General features: G+C 42.9%; 1 protein-coding gene across 1 annotated transcript in view; it reads left to right on the forward strand.

Annotated features, from left to right (window-relative positions):
• Dlgap1 (DLG associated protein 1) overlaps positions 1–15168 on the forward strand; it is an 833520-nt gene extending 818352 nt beyond the window's left edge. Inside the window, 3 exon segments of the mRNA XM_028874057.2 lie at positions 3398–3489; positions 8794–8946; positions 11713–15168. Of these exon segments, the coding sequence (XP_028729890.1) occupies positions 3398–3489; positions 8794–8946; positions 11713–11922 (455 nt within the window). The 3' untranslated portion in view covers positions 11923–15168.
• Positions 15169–19053: the final 3885 nt, after the last annotated feature.

Consider the following 19053-nt stretch of genomic DNA (forward strand, 5'->3'; position numbering starts at 1 on the left):
TATATTTATTTATTGAGACAGGGTCTCACTGTGTCACCCTGGCTATCCTGAAATTTACTGTGTAGACCAGGCTGGCTTCAAACTCACCAAGATCCACCTTCTGCTGTAAATGCTGGGATCAAATGTATGGCCACCATTTCCAGCCCTTTGTGTGCACTTTATTTTTATTTATTTATTTTATTTTATTTTATTTATTTATTTGGTTTTTCGAGACAGGGTTTCTCTGTGTAGCTTTGTGCCTTTCCTGGAGCTCACTTGGTAGCCCAGGCTGGCCTCGAACTCACAGAGATCCGCCTGCCTCTGCCTCCCAAGTGCTGGGATTAAAGGCGTGCACCGCCGCCGCCCCTTTGTGTGCACTTTAAAGGGCTCTTAGTTCTTATCTTTCCAGAGGGTACCTCAGTGACATCAGTAATATGCTGGAAGAACCCCTCTCTACTTTCTGTCTACTCTACGGCTTTCTTCTGGGGAGGAAGGAGAATGCATGGGTCAGGAAGGAAGAAGCCACACTTGGCCTATAGGACTGTGAAGGGGGAAAAGATCTGAAGGGGAAAAGAAAAGAAAATCGGTTCCTTTGGTGAGAGCATATAAATGAATATTCACTTTCTTTGAATGGAAAATTATCAAGTCCCTGAAAGTGCTTTAATTTTGTTTCCAAATTTAAAAATAGTGGCAAAAAATTAATAAATAAATAAAAAGGGAGCTCAGCATTGAAGGTGCCTGCTCCCAAGCCTAACGACCTGAATTCAATCCTCAGGACCCACAGGACTCTTACCACCCAAAGAGAGAACACACCTCTTACAAGTTGTCCTCTGAACTCCACACAGGCACCGTGATACACATGTGTGTGCACACACACACATACACACAATAAATGATGTGCACAGATTTAATGAGGTAAATAAACTCACTAAATAAAAAGCCGCAGTGTTATAAAGTGGTGGCTATCAAGACAAACTGTTTAAGCCAGAGCCAACTTGCATGTTGTAGCTGAAACCCCAGGGTATGTTTGTTGTTCATTTGTTTTCCGTTTCTAGGAGACAGGAAGAACGCTCGGTGCTTTCTACCTCCACTGAACGGGTCTGCTCCTCTGCCTCTTCCTTGTGCTCTCTATCAGGGGCTTTGTCTTGCTAAACACTGTCCTATACCTGCTGTGCGGTACCCTCACTAATATTTGCTGACAGAGTGAATGAATACACAGATCCCATCCCCGTGACTGGATTCCACAACTCCTTTCAGGCTCCTCTGCCCTTTGCTGGCCTTGGCTTTGGCCTTGAGCGCCGGGCTAGCTGCTTCAAGGTTAATCACTACCTTGTCGCAGAACAATAGTGAATTCAAGAGTGACCCTGGAAAGATGCCTTCTGTGTAGGCTTGTCTGTGAACTTTCCAGTGTTTCATTTGATTCCTTAAAACCCAACAGAAGGGTTTCTGCTTCCTACCCCATTGAGGTTTGACCTGGGACATTACCGAGTAGAATCCAAACATTAGCCAGATGTATCTTTCTCCTCTTTCTCCTTTCATAGTCAACTTTTGGCCTTTTGCTTTTTTACTTCTTAACTTCTGCTAGTATTATTCCTCAAGGAGTGTGTGATACTTTCTGACCAGGTGTGGCGGGATACAATTATAATCCCTGCACTGGAGAAGTAGAGGCAAGGTGGATCAGGAATTCAGATTCATCCCTGCCTACATTGTGAATTGGAGATCATCCTGGGCTACAGGAGACCTCTTTTTTCTTTTTCTCTTTCTTTTTTTCTCTTCTCTCTCTCTCTCTCTCTCTCTCTCTCTCTCTCTCTCTCTCTCTCTCTCTCTCTCTCTCTCTCTTTTGAGGAGGGGGTATTCCTTTTATGGTAGTCTGACATAGTACAGGCATTTGGGTATGACTGAGTTTTGACTTGTCCACTGTAGTAGCTCCAAGAGGCCTGACCTCTGAACTTTAAGCTCACCCTGTGTGGAGATAAGCTCTCCACTTTACTTTGAGGTATCATGAAAAGGATAGATAGCAAGCAGGACATGGTGGCGCACACCTTTAGTCCCAGCACTCTGGAGATAGAGGCAGGTGGATCTCTGTGAGTATGAGGGCAGCCCGGTCTACATAGTGAGTTCCAGGACAGCCAGGGCTATGTAGTGAGACCCTGTCTAAAAATGATGATGATGATGATGATGATGATGATGATAGTTAAAAATAAAAAAGGAGAAACCTCACTCAACTGATTTCCAGCACATTGGAAAAAAGTAAACACGCCTACCTACGTAAAGGCTTAGAACATCAAGTCAGGGGGTTGCTATGACTTGATAGAGCTACGAATGTGTGTCCCCAAGCAGTCTGGCATGACTGGGGACGTATGAATTCAGAAATGCTATGACTTACAGGTGTGGATGCTGCAATATTTAAGCAGATCCTAGGTAGAGTGTGCATCATGAACTCAGGTCTAGCCTGGCATTGTAAATCCGGTACATCAAATTACTAGAAAGCCCTGGGCAATGCCCGTTGCTTCCTTTGTTTTCTCCTGACCTTGTGGTTGAGAAAAGGAGTGTGAATTCTTTAGACGGGGAAGCCAACAGTGAGATTGCTTGAATCCCATATTGTCTCTTCCAGGCAGAATTCCCAGCCTAGCCAAGCCTCAGGGGGTCTGAGTTCTCTCTAGTCTTCCATTGTGGGAGGTTTCTGTCCACTCAGGTACAGGAGGGCGGTTTACTGCATGGCAGAACTCCAGCAGGAGCAGCTGTAAGGGACGCGGGTTCAGGGGGATCCCTGGGGACACTCAGACCCGGGCCCCTGCAGAGGCACTCAAAGGCGGTTACTGCTACGGAGAAGGTTCCACACCAAACCAACATTAATATGGAAAGGTCTGCAAAGTGGAAAGCCAGGGCTGCTGTGCCCTAGGCAACAGGTTGAACCCTATCACTCCCTAGCAAAGTCGCTCGTCAGGAAACGCCAGTGGCTGAGCTCTGGGAAAATGCTGGATTGTGGACTGGTTAGGGTGACTAGGAGATTCCTCCCGCCCGGCTAGCATTGCTTCTCTTGTGTTTGAATTAGAAATCCGAATTAGAAAATCAAGCCAGCATTATTGGGATCCTGACTCCATAAACCCAAAACTACACCGGGAAACACGTGTAACATTTGTCGGGACCATGAAAGGAACGCTATTTGTCTCTCCTTGTGGTACAGCACAGTGCAGTATGGAAAACTCCAGTTCTCCCAAGAAACAGGAGCGATACACATGTGCTTCTCAAGTTGACTTTATACTTGAACCACGTAGCCCGGGTTTCATAGCCCCGGAAGGGTGTGGGTACGCGGTGTGTGCTGTTTTTCCAAGCCGTGACTGCGTAACTTTTCACTTGACCAGACTAAGTCTCAACGCTGAGGCATCCTGTAAACTTCTGTGTCTGTTCTTTTCAGTTCTAGGGAAAATCCGAACCGCGGTGGGCAGCGCCCAACTTCTCATGGCGCAGAAATTCTACCAGTTCAGAGAACTGTGTGAAGAGAACCTGGTAGGTACCATCCACATCACCGCGACTCCTTGCTAGCACAGCCCAGAGAGACCTTGTCCTCAAGACTGGCCCAGCCAAAGCAAAACTCAGATTGAACCAAGTATTGGAGTCTTTTAACAGATGAATCTGGCTTCCCGATTTTCATTAAATAAAACAGACCAAAAAAAAAAAAACCCACTTTATTCTACACTTAAATAATCTTAGGGGCAGAATTAAGCAGAAATTCCATGTCCTGATTTTTTTTTTTTTTTGTATTGAAAACTTTCCGTTTTCCTGGATTTTGTATGATGCTTTTGATTTTCTTATTCTTATTAAAATATGAAGCAACCGATGTTTCCTAAAAACTGTTACAAAGATAACTGTTTTGGCTCATGACTCTCTTTCTAAAATAGCTGTCAGTGACCGTGTCTCCTGATCAGAGTTTTGTTTTAATTCAGAGGCCAGAGGCTGAGGGTATCACAAAATGTAGATTAGACACCCTGAGACAAGTGAGTGCTCCACCTACCTCTGACATACAAAAAAAAAAAAAAAAAAAAAAAAAAAAGGAAGGAAAACCCTCTTCGGATAATAGCAGCAATAACAGCAATAGCATTTGCAAATTTGATGGTGAAATACGGGTCAAGAGCCTTTTCAAGGAGGCCGTAAAGAAGGCTTCCATCCTCCAAGAGTGACCTCACTAATACAACTGTTGTTGGTCAGGCTGACTCTAAAACAAAGCCAAGGAAAAGCAGCTCATTGATGTGTGGAAAGTGAAAACATGATTGACATCTAAATGACCCAGATAGGGCTTCAGAGGTTTAACTCTGTGTCCTGGGTACTGCGTTTTCTCCTCAAAGGAATCTAGTCCAGGGCAAGCAAGATGGTGTCTGGGTAAAGGGGCTTGCTGACAAGCCTGATGTTCAATCTGCATACTCACGTGGTGGACTCACAGAGGCCCAACTTACACACACACACACACACACACACACACACACACACACACACACACTGTGGCACGTGCACCAACCCCACCCTCACCCACCCACCCTCACACTGAATAAATGTAAAAACAGAATTGATGAGCAAGTTCCCAGGTATACTACAAAAAGAACATAAATATTATGCACATTTTAAAGATAAAATTGCAGATGCCTTTTTCCCCCCTCTTGACCCTTTTATTGTTGAAATTAAAAAAAATAGAAGATATTTAAATACAATGGTGAACATATAGGGCAAAACAGAATCATAAAATTTAATGTTCAATTAAGCAGTGAGCTGAAGGTTTGGGTTTCCAAATAGACTCTGAACCCAAAACTGCTTAAAAATGGGCATGTTCACAGTTAACGGTGATTGGCTTATAGGGGAGAGAATGGGCCTTTTTTTTTTTTTTTTAATGTGTGCTGATTTCTAGAAATTATCAAGTTCATGAAAGCCAGCTTTTGACATCTTGTCATTCCTCACAGTGGCTCCTGTGGCCACTTGAGAAAGTCCCTATTTATGGTAATACCACAGCAACAGAGGAAGGTCATTGGTACTGCTCAAACCAGGCCTCTGAAGAACAAGTCCAGCACGGAGCATGACAGATGCCTGGGTAACTCCTCAGAATGGGCATTTGGAGTTACTGGTGGCATTATTTTTATGACTTCCAGGTGGGATAGATGGGCACAAAAAATTAAGAAACTTCGCTACCAGACCACGGCAAAAGCAGCGTCAAGAATCAAACCCTCCTCTGTTCAGGCTCCATTGCCATAAATCCCAGACAGGCTGTGAATTCTGCCCTCACCTTTGCAGAAGGGAATCATCCCAGGAAACAGTATGGCCTGATGGGTAGTTCCGCTTAGCACTACAACTGTAGGAAAGTGATCCTAAGGGGCAGCAAGATGGCTCAGTAGGTAAAGGAGCTTGCTGCCAAGTTGGAGGATGACCCAAGTTTGGTCCCTAGTACCCATAAGATGGAAAGAGAAAAGCAGCTCCTACCAGTTGTCACCTGACCGCCACCTACTTACCCTGGCACCACCCCCAGCACATACACACGATAAATAAATGTGTGTGTGTGTGTGTGTGTGTGTGTGTGTGTGTGTGTGTGTGTGTGTTTAAAAGTGACTTTAGGGCCAGTCAGAGCCAGGTACAGCTGTTCTTTCTTTAGTTTCTCTTCCTTTTAGGAAAAAAAAAGATAGTTTGAAAACATATTTATTCCAGACTAGATTCTCAAGTTTACAGTGAATGGATGAAATTTGTTTTTTTTTTCCAGCATAACTAAACCTGGGGGGGGGAGGACACCCCCTGACTCTCCCTCAAATCTCAGAGATGATATGGTTTAGACTCAGCCATACTACCTTATGATTCATACTCTCGTATGACTGCTGAGTTAGAGAAATACTTACACTCTATTTCCTCATTTGTCTTTTTGACAACATGGGGCAAAGAGATTCCTTTGGGGACAAGACCACGTTGCCCATGATACAGAGCTAGGCACATCTAAGGAACGACTTAGATAAGCTTAGGCTGCTGAACTGTAGGGTGACTGTGCTCAAACCCAAAAAAATCCAAAACCAGAAATTCTCTAAAATCTAAAACTTTGGGGACACCAAAGCATTGCTACTAAATACACATCTGACCTCATATAACATGTCACAGTCAAAATGCAGGCACGTTAAAAATGTACATACGACCTTCAGACTGTGTGTACAAGGTGTATGTGACATGTACATGAATTTCACATTAAGACTTGCATTCTGTCTCTAAGATATCTCACTATGGATAGGCAAACATTTCCAAATCCTATGGACACCAACATCTCGACATCTGGTCCCAAGGGCTTCGGATAAGACACTCAATCTGTATTATTTCTTTCACTGGTGCTAAAACAACAGTAAAACTTGTGACCCAGAAAATGTCACTGCACTCCAAATTATGAACTGTTTAGTTTCCCATTATGGATAAGGCTAAGTACATTGTGAAATCATGAACTATTGAGAAGTGCTTTGTCACATCTACTAACCATTCTGAATGTTGAGGGGTTGTTTTTGGTTTGTTTGTTTTATCCCTTTTGGTCTTTTGTTGCTTGCAATGTAGCCTCAAACTTAAGGTGTTCTTGTTTCAGCTTACCTCGGGGTAGGATAATTGATATTGCCACCACACGCCCTGAGGCTCTTCTATAACAGTTGCTGTTTACTATGTCAAGCTATTACAAAGAACGCCCTTGGTTCATTCGAGTGTCTTTAGAATCTTTTTTATGTTTTGTCGAATCTATTTTATTTTTATTTGTTTTAGGTAGGTGCTAAAGATTGAACCCAAGGCCTTGGGCATGTAACACTAAGCCACACTCACTCTCATCCCTAGAATAGATTTTCATGCTGAACCTAGCACTTGAAAACTCTAAAGTTTATTTATTCCGAAGAATCTCATGGCTGTGAGTAGTTTCAGAACTCTAGACACATCAGTGCTTCTTCATTTGCATTGATTTTGAACGAGGCCAGTCGCACTAGCTCATCCGCAGATGCAAATGTTGTTTCCAACCTTTAAACAGTCAGATGATCAACAACCTCTACACGGTCTGAAATGCTGATGATAACCATTTTCTTGGGGTTAATTTGGAATAATCAAGCTGGTGTCAGCCATCCTAGGACATGGGGATTTACAGTTGTTCATAAACCTAAGAAATAATGAGAAATGGCACTGGCCAGAAGCCCCTGACACAGTAGGGAAGGAAGACTCTTGTCTGACGGTAACGCCTTCAGCTGCTTTTGCAGATGGTGACTGGCAATGACCTTGATAACACATTACAGAGACCAAGAAAGTCAACTCTTGAGCCAGATGTGATAATGTGCTCTGGTAGTCTTTCCGCTCAGGAGGCTGAGGTAGAAGGTTGGAGATTTGCAGGCCGGCCTAAATTACACCAAGCTCTCAAGCAAACAACCCAACCAAATTCAATTCTCGGCCTGCTTCAGTGTTGCTTGTTTCTCAAGCCTGATGACCTGAGTTCAATTCCTGGAATCCACACAAAGGTGAAAGGAGAGAGCCAACTCAATGAAGTTGTCCTCTGACCTCCACACCCATGTTATAGGGTGCACACACACTCACACATGCACACATGCACATACTCACACACTCACACACACACACAAGATAATAATAGTTTTTGTTTGTTGTTTTTGTTTTGTTTTGTTTTAAGTTTTCTTCTAGACAGGGTCTTACTATGTAACTCTGGGTATCCTGGAACTCACTCTGTAGACCAGGCTGGCCCTGGAATTCGGAGAGATCTACCTGCCTCTGCCTCCCAAGTGCTGGGATTAAAGGCATGCACCACTATGCCTTACTGATAATAATAAAAATTTTAAATGATTCTTTAAAAATTTTTTGTTGCTGTTTTGTTGTTATTGTTGGTAGTTTGGTTTTTCGAGACAGGGTTTCACTGTGTAGCTTTGGACATCCTGGGACTCACTCTGTAGACCAGGCTGGCCTTGTCACTCAAAGATACACCTCTCTCTGCCTCCTGAGTGCTGGGCTTAAAGGCAAACACTACCACTGGTTGGCAAAAAGTCAGTTCTTAAACACTGAAAGATATTTGCTATTCTGAAAAGGGGATTATTACCAACATACATATGTACATGTAAAGATAATGTTTTCTGACATTTCCTATATTTAAAACTAGGTAATTTCCAATAGGTCATCTGATGAAATGATTCTTTATTATATATATCAGTAACATCTCAATTACTGAACACATAATTGTTTCAGGGACTAGGTATGTGTATCCATGGTTGATCATTTGCTTCCAATATACAAACTCTGGGCTCAGTCTTTAGCATCAAAGAAGCCACATCAAGCAAAGTACTTTGAAAATTCCTTATTGCTTATCAATTCTGCATTCTAGTATTTTGCTCAACTTGAGTCCTAAAACTAATCTCATTTTAGAATTCTCATCTGTTCTCTGAATAAGCTGTGTGGCATGAAATTATATGTAATTTTTTTTCAAAGATAGTGTTTTCATTTAAACACATTGTTTTAAAATGCATCCAGTAAGAGATAACACATACTGGGATTTATTTTCAAATGTTTAGACTCTCTCCACTTATCAAACTGAAACAAGCATTCTGTTGTAAGGACAGAGGAATTTTGCAACCTTGACATTTGAAAATCAGAGACTGGAATGGGGGCATGTATAAAATTACCATTTGTAGCCTCACTTTTATCTCTTATCTAACAACCAAAAGGAACTCAGCCTCCTTGGGTTCTTTGAAATGTTTGAAAATGCCTTTTTGGGCCCTGCTTGCTGTCATATTGCCTCTAAAGCATCAATATTTTTTTCTCTCTTTTGCACAGAATCCCAATGCTCATCCAAGACCCACTTCCCAGGATTTGGCGGGGTTTTGGGACATGCTGCAGTTGTCCATAGAAAATATTAGTATGAAATTTGATGAACTTCATCAGTTAAAGGCCAATAACTGGAAACAGATGGATCCTCTTGACAAGAAGGTAGAACAATGTAGATTTTGTATGGTTCATTTAAAAACCTGCACAAACACTGGACAGTCTAAATAGGCTTCTGCATCCAGTCCTGCTGTTTACAATGTGAAATGGAGCTGGTATCATATTCATTTCATTGTAATGACAATGTTTACATTCTAATCACTTGGGATATTATCTGTAATATGTTTTAGGCATATTTTTGAAGAAAAAAAAAACACCTGTCTTTGTGAATTGGAAAGTGGGAATGTGGCTTTTCTTTACCTTTCCCCCCTCTTCTTTTTCTTTCTTTCTTTTTTCTTTTCTTCCCTTGTTAATTAAACTTTAAGTTAAACCACTTTAGACCCTGGAAGGAAGTGCCTCCAGTTTTGCTTTCTAAGCTAAAATAAATGACCTCTTCAGAGCCTGGTTCCATAGAGCAAGAGTTCAGCTTCCTTACACCCTCAGGCTGTGTTTCTGAGAAAACACAGGAAAACCTGAGAAGTAACTGGCTGACAATCATCTCGTAAATATTCTCCATTCTAAATAGGAGGCTTACAGTCATCATGAACGTTGGGATTGGTTTTTTTTCTAATTATTTTTCAAATTTGATTTGCCTGGGGGGACATTGTTCCCTGGGATCTTCCTGAGACAGTTTAGAAATAAAGACTTAAATTATTTTAATTAATCTATAATAATTGCATATTTGATTACTGTGATTCTACAGTAATCAGGCTTCTACAAGTATCTAATGTCTGCCTTCCCAGGCTGATCTGTCCTGTATGAGTTTGTTTTTTTTTTTTGTTTTTTTTTTTAAGTAACTTTTGTTCTTCTATGATCTGAGGTCAAAGATACACCTCTGAAAATGAGGGATGGCTATTCCCTCAGCAGTGAGAGCCCTGCCCTTTTGGGTCTCCTGACCCATCACAGGCTAACAGTAATCCACTGTTGCCCATCATTTTTAGGGGTATGGGGTCAGTGGGCACCCAGGACATACCCAGTCCCAAAGGACTATCTATAAGGAGTCCAATGCTGTTACTACTATCCACTGTCTCCAATTCTATGACCATCCAACTGGGGGGTTTAGAACCAAGCTTGAGGTACCATTGATGTGTGTGTGTGGCCTCTACTTTGAGAAGCCAAACATTGTGCTTCATCTAGTTTTCTTTATGTGTGAAACTATCTGCTGGCAAATTGGTCTTAAGTATACACACGTGTACACACGCTGGAATTTTAGTACTGCTCCATCTAATTTCTCACCTACTGATTCTTTAATATTATTGTTAAAAAAAATAAAGTGTGCAAAGAAAGAAAAATGACTAAAAAGTTTCCAATATTCCTACTTTTAAAAATATATACCATTACCCCACAATGAAGATTTTAAATGTCCCGAAGAAGTGATGCAAAGAAATTGTTGCATGTGATTTATTGGTATGTGACCTAATAATAAATTATTAGCTTAATTTTTAAGTTTTTTTTTAATGCACTTTGGTTATGATCAGAGTTTTTTCATCCTCATGAACCTGACAGGAAAACAAATAATGAAGGGACAGAGGTGGCAGGAGACTGCACGCTGTCTTCTCCCTTTTTTGTCCTTTCGGAAACACAGGCTCCACTTTAAACAACCGTGGGCCAAGTCCAAGTGCAATACTGCTGAACTCTGCCTTTCTCCCTGGCAAGGGGGGAGGGGCGCCAGTGTTAAGCCGGGTACTCGGTACCTTCACGATGAACTTCATGTGTGACTTCATAAGGATGCAGGGTGTTTTATTGAAATGGCAATGTGGGGTTTGTGTGGACCCTTCCACAGCCTGAAAGCTCAACATCTTCCTCCTAAAAGCATCCTTTGTGGTTTTAGATGCCTTCCCCCCCCCCCCCCTGTACGGTTATCGTAAAGACATGAGGGGCTGTAGATTAGAAAAGAGCTGATACCATTTCAGAGTTTGCTGATAAGAGGGACGGCCTTTCCCAGTCCTGTGTTCAACGTTTGATATCAAAGTTGGGATTGTCTTCTGGGCCTTCACAAGCATGCTGGAACCCGTAGGGACTGATTGATGTGCTGGAAAAAATCTTCCCCAGAGTAGGGAATGCCAGAGTCTACCCACTCAGTGACCCTCTACGATCTATGGCTGTGTGTTCCTGTGTGATGTGCAAAAAGGGTGTAAGTCCAGTGGCACCATCGAAGCCTAGAAACGCAATCGTATAATATCTGGCTACTTAGGAATGGATAGAGGAGGAGGCTGGGTAGACGCAGGGTGAAGGCGCAGGGAGAGGGTAGGGAGGGTTTTGCTCTCTAACCCAAGCTCCTACCTGGTGCCTCAGAGACATACATCTTAGAGTTCTTCAGATTTATCATTCTGTAGCTGTTGAGAGCTCCTGGCCCATTCCTAGCACCAGGAAGAATCTGGAGTATGCAGAAAGAGCCACCCTCACTGTGAGGCTCAGAGAGCCTTTTGCAGGGGTGCATTTTGAATGCCCATACCCTGCTACGGAAAGACCTAGTTCTGCGATCCAGCTTTACCCTCCCTCGGCCTTCAGCGTAAGAGATTACATGTTGTCAATTTTGGTTTTTTTGTTTTTGTTTTTGTTTTCCTTGCATCTTTGGAATACCCAAGCCAGAGCAATGAAGAGAAATCATATATACAGTGTGCAGATCAGAACTAACCATCCGTAGGTTTAAAAAAAAAAAAAAAGGCAGAAGTGTGTGTGTGTATGTTTTCGAACTACTGACCTATCCCAGTCTTTCCCAAGCTTGTCCTGAGAAGCTGTGTAATGTCCTGAACCTTCTGCTTTGATCAGGAGCGAAGGGCCCCTCCTCCAGTGCCAAAGAAGCCGGCGAAGGGCCCCGCGCCGCTGATCCGGGAGCGCTCGCTGGAGAGCTCACAGCGCCAGGAGGCCCGCAAGCGCCTGATGGCCGCCAAGCGCGCCGCGTCGGTCCGCCAGAACTCGGCCACCGAGAGCGCGGAGAGCATCGAGATCTACATCCCGGAGGCGCAGACCCGGCTCTGAGCGCCGCCGCCGCCGCCGCCGCCGCCGCCGAGGACCGTCCCGCCGCCCTCCCCGCGGCCGCCTCCCCGTCCCCTCCGTCTCTGAGCTCAGTGACCGCCACCCTCGTCGTGGCCCTAGTTGTCCACCTCGCAGGAGCCGTCCCCAAGCCGCCCCACCCCGCTTCCTGGACCACTTTGCCCATCTTCTCCACCGAGCTTCGCTCCCCTGTCCTGAAGCCTCATGCAGACATCCAAACCCTTTCTTTTTCGGGGACAAACAAACCCACCTGTGTAGAAAAGACCCCTGTAGGTCACTCACCCTCCTCAGTTCTTTCAAGCTAGCGTGTCCCTAGAACTCAGCAATATAAAACCATAGGGTATTTCAGAAACCCAGTATCACACAGGGTGATCCTTTGAGACTTAACCGTCTTCCACGTGAAAGAAACGAGGGCTCCGATTCCCTTTATTTGCCCCCAAAACGGTTATTTTTACAAGCAGACAGAGCGCTTTATTTCTAATCTCAGAAATCACACCATCTCGTCGGAATCAGTGGTGACCAAGAGAGGGGGATGAAGCTGGCCTGGGGTGGGGGGGCCTGGGTGTGTAGGGGAGCAGGGCAAAGTGTGCAGGTACCCTGCGTCTGTACCTTCGCAGCTGTACAAACTGCCTCACTGGTACTCCATCAATCACAGCTTCAAATGTTTCAATCAGCAGAAGATTGTCAATTCGCTCTTTCAGGGAAATTAATCTATTCTGAAAGGCAATAAAACGAGGAAAGTTAAGGCAAAGGAAACTCCGATGGTTTAAGATCCTATATAAGGAATCTATTTATTTATCTTATTATTAAGAAAATTTAGACCTGAAATGTTTTATCAACTTTTCTTGTACTCTGTGTATTATAATGTCATGGCAGTGGTTTTTAAATGGGGGGTGGGGGTGGGGAGAAAGAGTTGGCTCTGTTAATTTAGTGTCCATTCGGGTGGGCCCACTTAAGATTTCACACACACACACACACACACACACACACACATGCACGCACGCGCATGCACACACACACACACACACGTAAGAACACTTCTGCTTCTCAAAGACCGCAAGGCCATTTCCAGAGAAGAGTTCCGGTTCTCTGCCACCCCTTTGAATGCTACACATCTGTCTAGTTTAGCCCAGCACGTCACATTTCAGGGGTCTCCTCTCACTCCAACACAGGGTTCACGTGTCCTCCAGCACAGGATTTTTTGTCCTATATCAAATGAATAAAATAAAAGGTTTTCTACCCCACTTGACATGCTGCCTCCTTCCAAAGAGCGGTCATTATGATCCTGAAGTTCCAGCTAGTGAGAGAAGTCATCCAATTACTCGGGGGGCCAAGAGCTATGAGGAGCAAGGAAAGTAGGTATCCATACACGCTGATAGAAACCCAAGTGTTTGGTTGGACTCCAGGCTTCCTTTGGCTTGTAGTTTAGTCCGAGGCCGATGGGCTGTGTGCGCTGGCAGCCTGCTGAAGTCTTCAAATGCCCTTACTTGTAGCAGTTTAAACATTCAGAATGCGGCAGTCCGAAAGGGTCAGGCATCTATTATGGCAAGCTTGCAACCTAAAGAATTAGAAATTTGCCATTGAAAAATGAAAGTCTTTAAAAAAAAAAAAAAGTCTAAAAAAAACCTGCTTGCACCAGAGATGCTTAAAACAAAACAAAACAAAAAACAAATACACTCTCATAGCCAGGTGCTAATTTAATTTTCTTTACAAAATTAAGAGAAGCGATGGGTTCTGGCAACTTTCAATATTTTCAGACGTATTCGAAAACCACTGGAGAATTCGCTACCTCTCAGAGCTGTTGATGCTTTGAGCTACCTTTAACAACAGGGCACAAATGTTTACTGCTGTGGTTTACAAGAAAAGGGCTACTAACTTATTTAAAAAAAAAAAACAAAAACAAAAACCAACTTAACTAGGGCAGACAAAGTCAGTGCTTTCTCAAACTGGGGCAGAGATTTTTGAGCTTCAAGTATTTGCTCAGACACGCTTTTTCTTTACAATGGAGCAGCAGGAGTAAGGCCAACTGTCACCTTGGGTAGTCCATGGTCACATTCATCCAAGAAAGACGTGGAATTCACAGGAAGCAGCAGCGTCCATTCCAGCCCCACTCACACTGCTACAGCTCTGTGCCCTGAGGTAGAGTTCAGTTTCTAACGTGATTCCAGATTCTCCTACAGTGTTTTCTTTGGAAACTGATTTAGCCCAGGCTATATTTTAAAGAGGGATAAGAGAAGGCATAGTATTTATCTTGTCTAAGGGAATGGCATTTGTATATTCATAAGCTATTTTTGGTAAGAATTTTAAATCTTTTAGCTGAACGCCTGCAGGGCATCACAACCTTTGCCTTCCTGAAAAACACAGTTTAAACTGTACAAACACTTTATAAAAAAAGCTAATTATTGATGTTAGGACATGACCCCCCACACACAATACAGCTCATTATCCACTGGAACCCGGAACTAACATCCGTGAGCATAACCTCTGTTGCGTTATTCTTTTTGATGTAATTTGTAGAGATGTTTTTTAGTTCATAATGAACAGTGTATGTACCCTGAAAAATGACTTATTTTGTTTAACTTTGGTATAAAGGTGTTGGGCATTTTCTTGGGGCGGGGGAGGGGGGGATTACAAAAGAAATTTGTCTCCCTCATCAAAAACAAACAAAAAAAAATACGTTCAAAGAAATTAAGTATTTATTATATTTTTTGCAGATGTTTCCATATAATTCACATAACCTTTTTGTAAAGAGAGATGAAGAAATGGATTAAAGATTTTTAATATTTGAAATGGTAAATAGAGCTAATTTATTTGTAATATATTTCTGTTATTTATAGATGTTCCCTTAATGTTTTACTGTGCAGTACCTGCTTTAATTTAAGCCTTATCCTTGTGAATTTACCATTTCTTTTTTAAGAACATGTCTAGATGCATATTTTAAATAACTGGAATGTAAATCATTAGCATATCTGAATTCCCTAATGTAATTTTTAAAAAGTATTTTGGTTTGGGGAAAAAAAAAAGATTCATTTGAGAAAGCCTTCAGATGGAGGGGTGGGGAAGTTTTTATGGCTTTCTGAATTGGAATTTCATAGGCTTATTTACCTAGATTGTGTGTGGACAAAAAAAAAACCCAACAAAACAAAAAACAAAAACCAACCTGTAAATACATGAATGTTTCCCATAATGTAAAAAGAAGGAATTAATAAAATAATCAATGCACTGCTTTCAGGCTTGCGTGTTTTTACTGAAGCCCCGAGTCTTCCAGAATCTAAGTGGCTGTCTTTGGAAGGGGGTAGCTTGGCCACCAAGGGGCACATCATCCTTCTCACTCTTACTGTAATGACACACTAAGCTCCCTACCCACGGCTGCACAGGTTCTGGTAGATCCTGTCTAGAGGATTTCAGACCTAAAGCACTGAAGTCTTTTATTCTGACGGTCTCCTATGCTTGGAGTTTGGATTCAGGGGCTCCTACCACCGAGTTATCCAACAGGCACAGATTAGGAGTGACCCTATAAGCCCCTCACGCGTACATATTTTAACCACTTTGATTTCTTTGCCTGCGTGTCCCCCATTGTGTTTCCCACATAGTTCTCAAGGATAAAATCAGCGTTCTGCTTTGTGTGTGTGTGTGTGTGTGTGTGTGTGTGTGTTTATTCCATCCTCACAGTAATAGAAACTGTGTATGTCAGTGACAGAGAATGTATTTAACATGTGTGAGACCCTGGATCTAATCCTTAGTACCACGAAGAAAGGGGGAAAAATTTTGGTCACAGTTTAATTACCTACCAATGCAACACAATTACTAAGGGATGGATTTGAATCTAAAATGCAGGCCTGTGTTGAGTGTCTTCAGTACCACCTCTGTCTTCTTTGCATAGTTCATGCTGGTCAATTATTTACCACTGTCCCTTTCGCCTGGGTTTTATGCTTACAAAGTGGACTTGCACTCATCAGCTGACTGAAAAAGTCTGACAGCTGTGTCCACAGTACCTCCTTCCCGGTTTCCTCCAGCTTCTCGGCAAAATCCATCCATCTATATGCAGCAGACTTGGCAAGGAGTGTACAGAGAGGCATCTTTTCTGATTTCTGTGCCAGTCACCAAATAACACAATATGCCGTTGAAACTTGAGAAGCAAAATGATCAACTGACCGAATCCCTGGAGGCCACAAAGGTCTCAGGACCTGGATGAGCACACACTACTCCCCTAATCTGCTCACATTTCTTGCCTTCTCACCCATCAGTTTTATCTCATCCAGGCTCCTTAAACATTCCAGCCAATCCCAATGTAGGGATCGGAAGTTGAAGAACTCTGGCGGAGGCAGGAGGATCAAGAATTCAAGTCTAGCCTGGGCTACATGGAGAGAACCTGCCTAGAAAAATGAAGGAAAAGAAAGAGAAGGAGGAGAATGAGAAGAAGGAGGAGAAAGAGATGCAGGAGGAGGAGAAAGAGATGCAGGAGAGGGAGAAGGAGGTTATTTTAGCGAAGCAGTTTCCCATGTCAGGGTCTAACCCCTCCTGGAAAATGTAATTTAGTTTTGTTTTTGTTTTGGTTTTTTTTTAACAGAAATTGGGGGGGGCGGGGAGTTTGTTAAGCACATGACTTTTTTTTTTTTTTAAATCTTTGAAACCCACTCTTGGAAAGCATAAACTGAATTTTATGGTTTAAATAAATGACATGTGTATTAAAATTACGGTGTCTGAGTGCTAAAGTTTTCCTTTTGTTTGTTCAATATGCTGCTTGACTTTTGGCCGCGAAACCAAGACCCGATCAATTCCCTTTGCAAACAGAAACCGATGACCCTGTCTGAAATCCCTCCTTGGCTTCTAACTAATTTTTAAGTTTGCAAAATCGGTCTTAAATTCCCCTTAAGTCACTCATTGTCTCCCACGAAGCTGAGGGGAGAGAGCGGGACTACTCCAGGTACACCAGTCTTCCCTGTGAAAATCCCAAGAGTGGGAAGCCCCGATGTCATCCAGTGCCTTGGTTAAAAGGCCAGGGGATTAGCTCCATAGGTCTTCTAAACAAAGGAGCGAAGGCCTGAACTTAGAGTGAACAAGGCAGGAAGCAGGGGACATTTTAATAAATGGCAAAAACCAAGGTCTGTCCCATCACAGACCATATACTGTTGTCAGTGGCACAGAATGTTCTCCATATCACCTACGGAGAGTGTTCCTCTTTCTTGTCCCTGTTTTGGACCAGCAGATGTCAGTTCCACCTGGAAACCTGATGGGTAAACCGGTGTCGCCAGGCATCATCTTCTGAGATCTCACTGAGGACTCTTCAATTGAGAGACTTTCACCTTGGAGAGGGAAGCAGATAGAGCGCTGTATCCCCGGATACCAAGGGGGGGGGGGATGCAGTCTTCCCAGTGGCTCTTCAAGGAGGTCATTAATGACAACACCTGTTTTCCGTAGTCTCACACCCTGACACCTTGAATGCTTCAGGCGCTAACACTCCACAGAGAAAACATCCCAGCATAGCTAGGATCTCACAGTCGGCGCTCCTTACCCCTGGGTTCCACATGCCCACATTCAGCCAACTGTGAATCAGTCGTACTTGGAGGGGCTGGCAAGATAGCTGAGCAGGGAAAAACGCTTGCCATCAAGTCGGACAACTTGAATTCAGTCCTCAGTACCAACATGGCGGAAGGAGAGATCCAACTCCTACAAGTTGTCCTCTGATCTCCACCGACAAACCTTGGCACACATACACACACACATTAAGAAATATAATAATATTTTTTAACATATATATTTGGAAAAAAGTATCTATACTGAGCATGTATAAATGTTTCTTTTCATTATTTTCTAAATAATTTACTACAACAACCTCTTACATAGCCATTGTATTGTAAGAAGCCAGAGACGAGGACGCAGCAGGATGTGCTCAGGTGGCGTGTAAATTTTATATCATTTTTTTAAAGATTTATTTTATTTATTCATTTACTATGTATACAGTGTTCTGTCTGCATGTCACGCCAGAAAAGGGCATCAGATCTCATTATAGATGGTTGTGAGCCATCATGTGGTTGCTGGGAATTGAACTCAGGACCTCTGGAAGAGCAGTCAATGCTCTTAACCTCTGAGCCATCTCTCCAGCCCAAATTTTATATCATTTTATATGAGAGCATCCACAGGTTCTGGTATCTAAGGCTTTGGAACCTGTCACTCATAGATACTGTGAGATGACTGGTTGATGGACACTGCCTTTTTCTAGGGGTTCGGAGTGCAAGGCCTACCAACAGTTTCGATGATGCAGAAGATAGAAGGGGTTAGGTGATACTAGATATGGCCCCATCCAGGCAAGAATACATCTACTTAGATTAAAATAAAAATATCCTGAGCCGCCTTTAAATCCCAGCACTCCAGAGGCAGAGGCAGGTGGATCTCTGTGAGTTCAAGGCCAGCCTGGGCTACAAGAGTGAGTTCCAGGAAAGGCGCAAAGCTACACAGAGAAACCCTGTCTCAAAAAAAAAAAAAAAAAAAAAAAAAAAAAAAAAAAAAAAAAAAAAAAAAAAACCAAGAAAGAAAGAAAGAGAGAGAGAAAGGAAGAGAGAGAGAGAAAGAAAGAAAAAATATTCTGCTAACTGGGGCTGCAGAGATGGAATCATGGGTAAGAGTGCATGCTGATTTTCCAGATGGCCTGGGTTTGGTTCCCAGCATTGGTAGTGGCTCACAAATCCACTAGTAACTAGTAACTGTAACTAGGCTCATAGGATTTGATACCTTCTTTTGGCCTCCAAGGGCACTGCACACAAGGCGCACATACACATATGCAGAACACATAAAATAGAAATGGGTATATCTTTTAAAATACATGTTCTACTAACTGAACATTTTAGTCTACTTAAAGGGGTGGAGTTGTTACTCGTCTTGTTAGAGAGGAACCTCTTGCTATAGAAAGCATTCACTTCTATACCTGACTCTTTTTTTTTTTTTTTTTTTTCGAGACAGGGTTTCTCTGTGTAGCTTTGCACCTTTCCTGGAACTCACTTGGTAGCCCAGGCTGGCCTCGAACTCACAGAGATCCGCCTGCCTCTGCCTCCTGAGTGCTGGGATTAAAGGCGTGCGCCACCACCGCCCGGCTATACCTGACTCTTAAAGGTACCA

This window comes from Peromyscus leucopus, chromosome 13 (genome assembly GCF_004664715.2).
Source record: "Peromyscus leucopus breed LL Stock chromosome 13, UCI_PerLeu_2.1, whole genome shotgun sequence".
NCBI lineage: Eukaryota > Metazoa > Chordata > Mammalia > Rodentia > Cricetidae > Peromyscus > Peromyscus leucopus.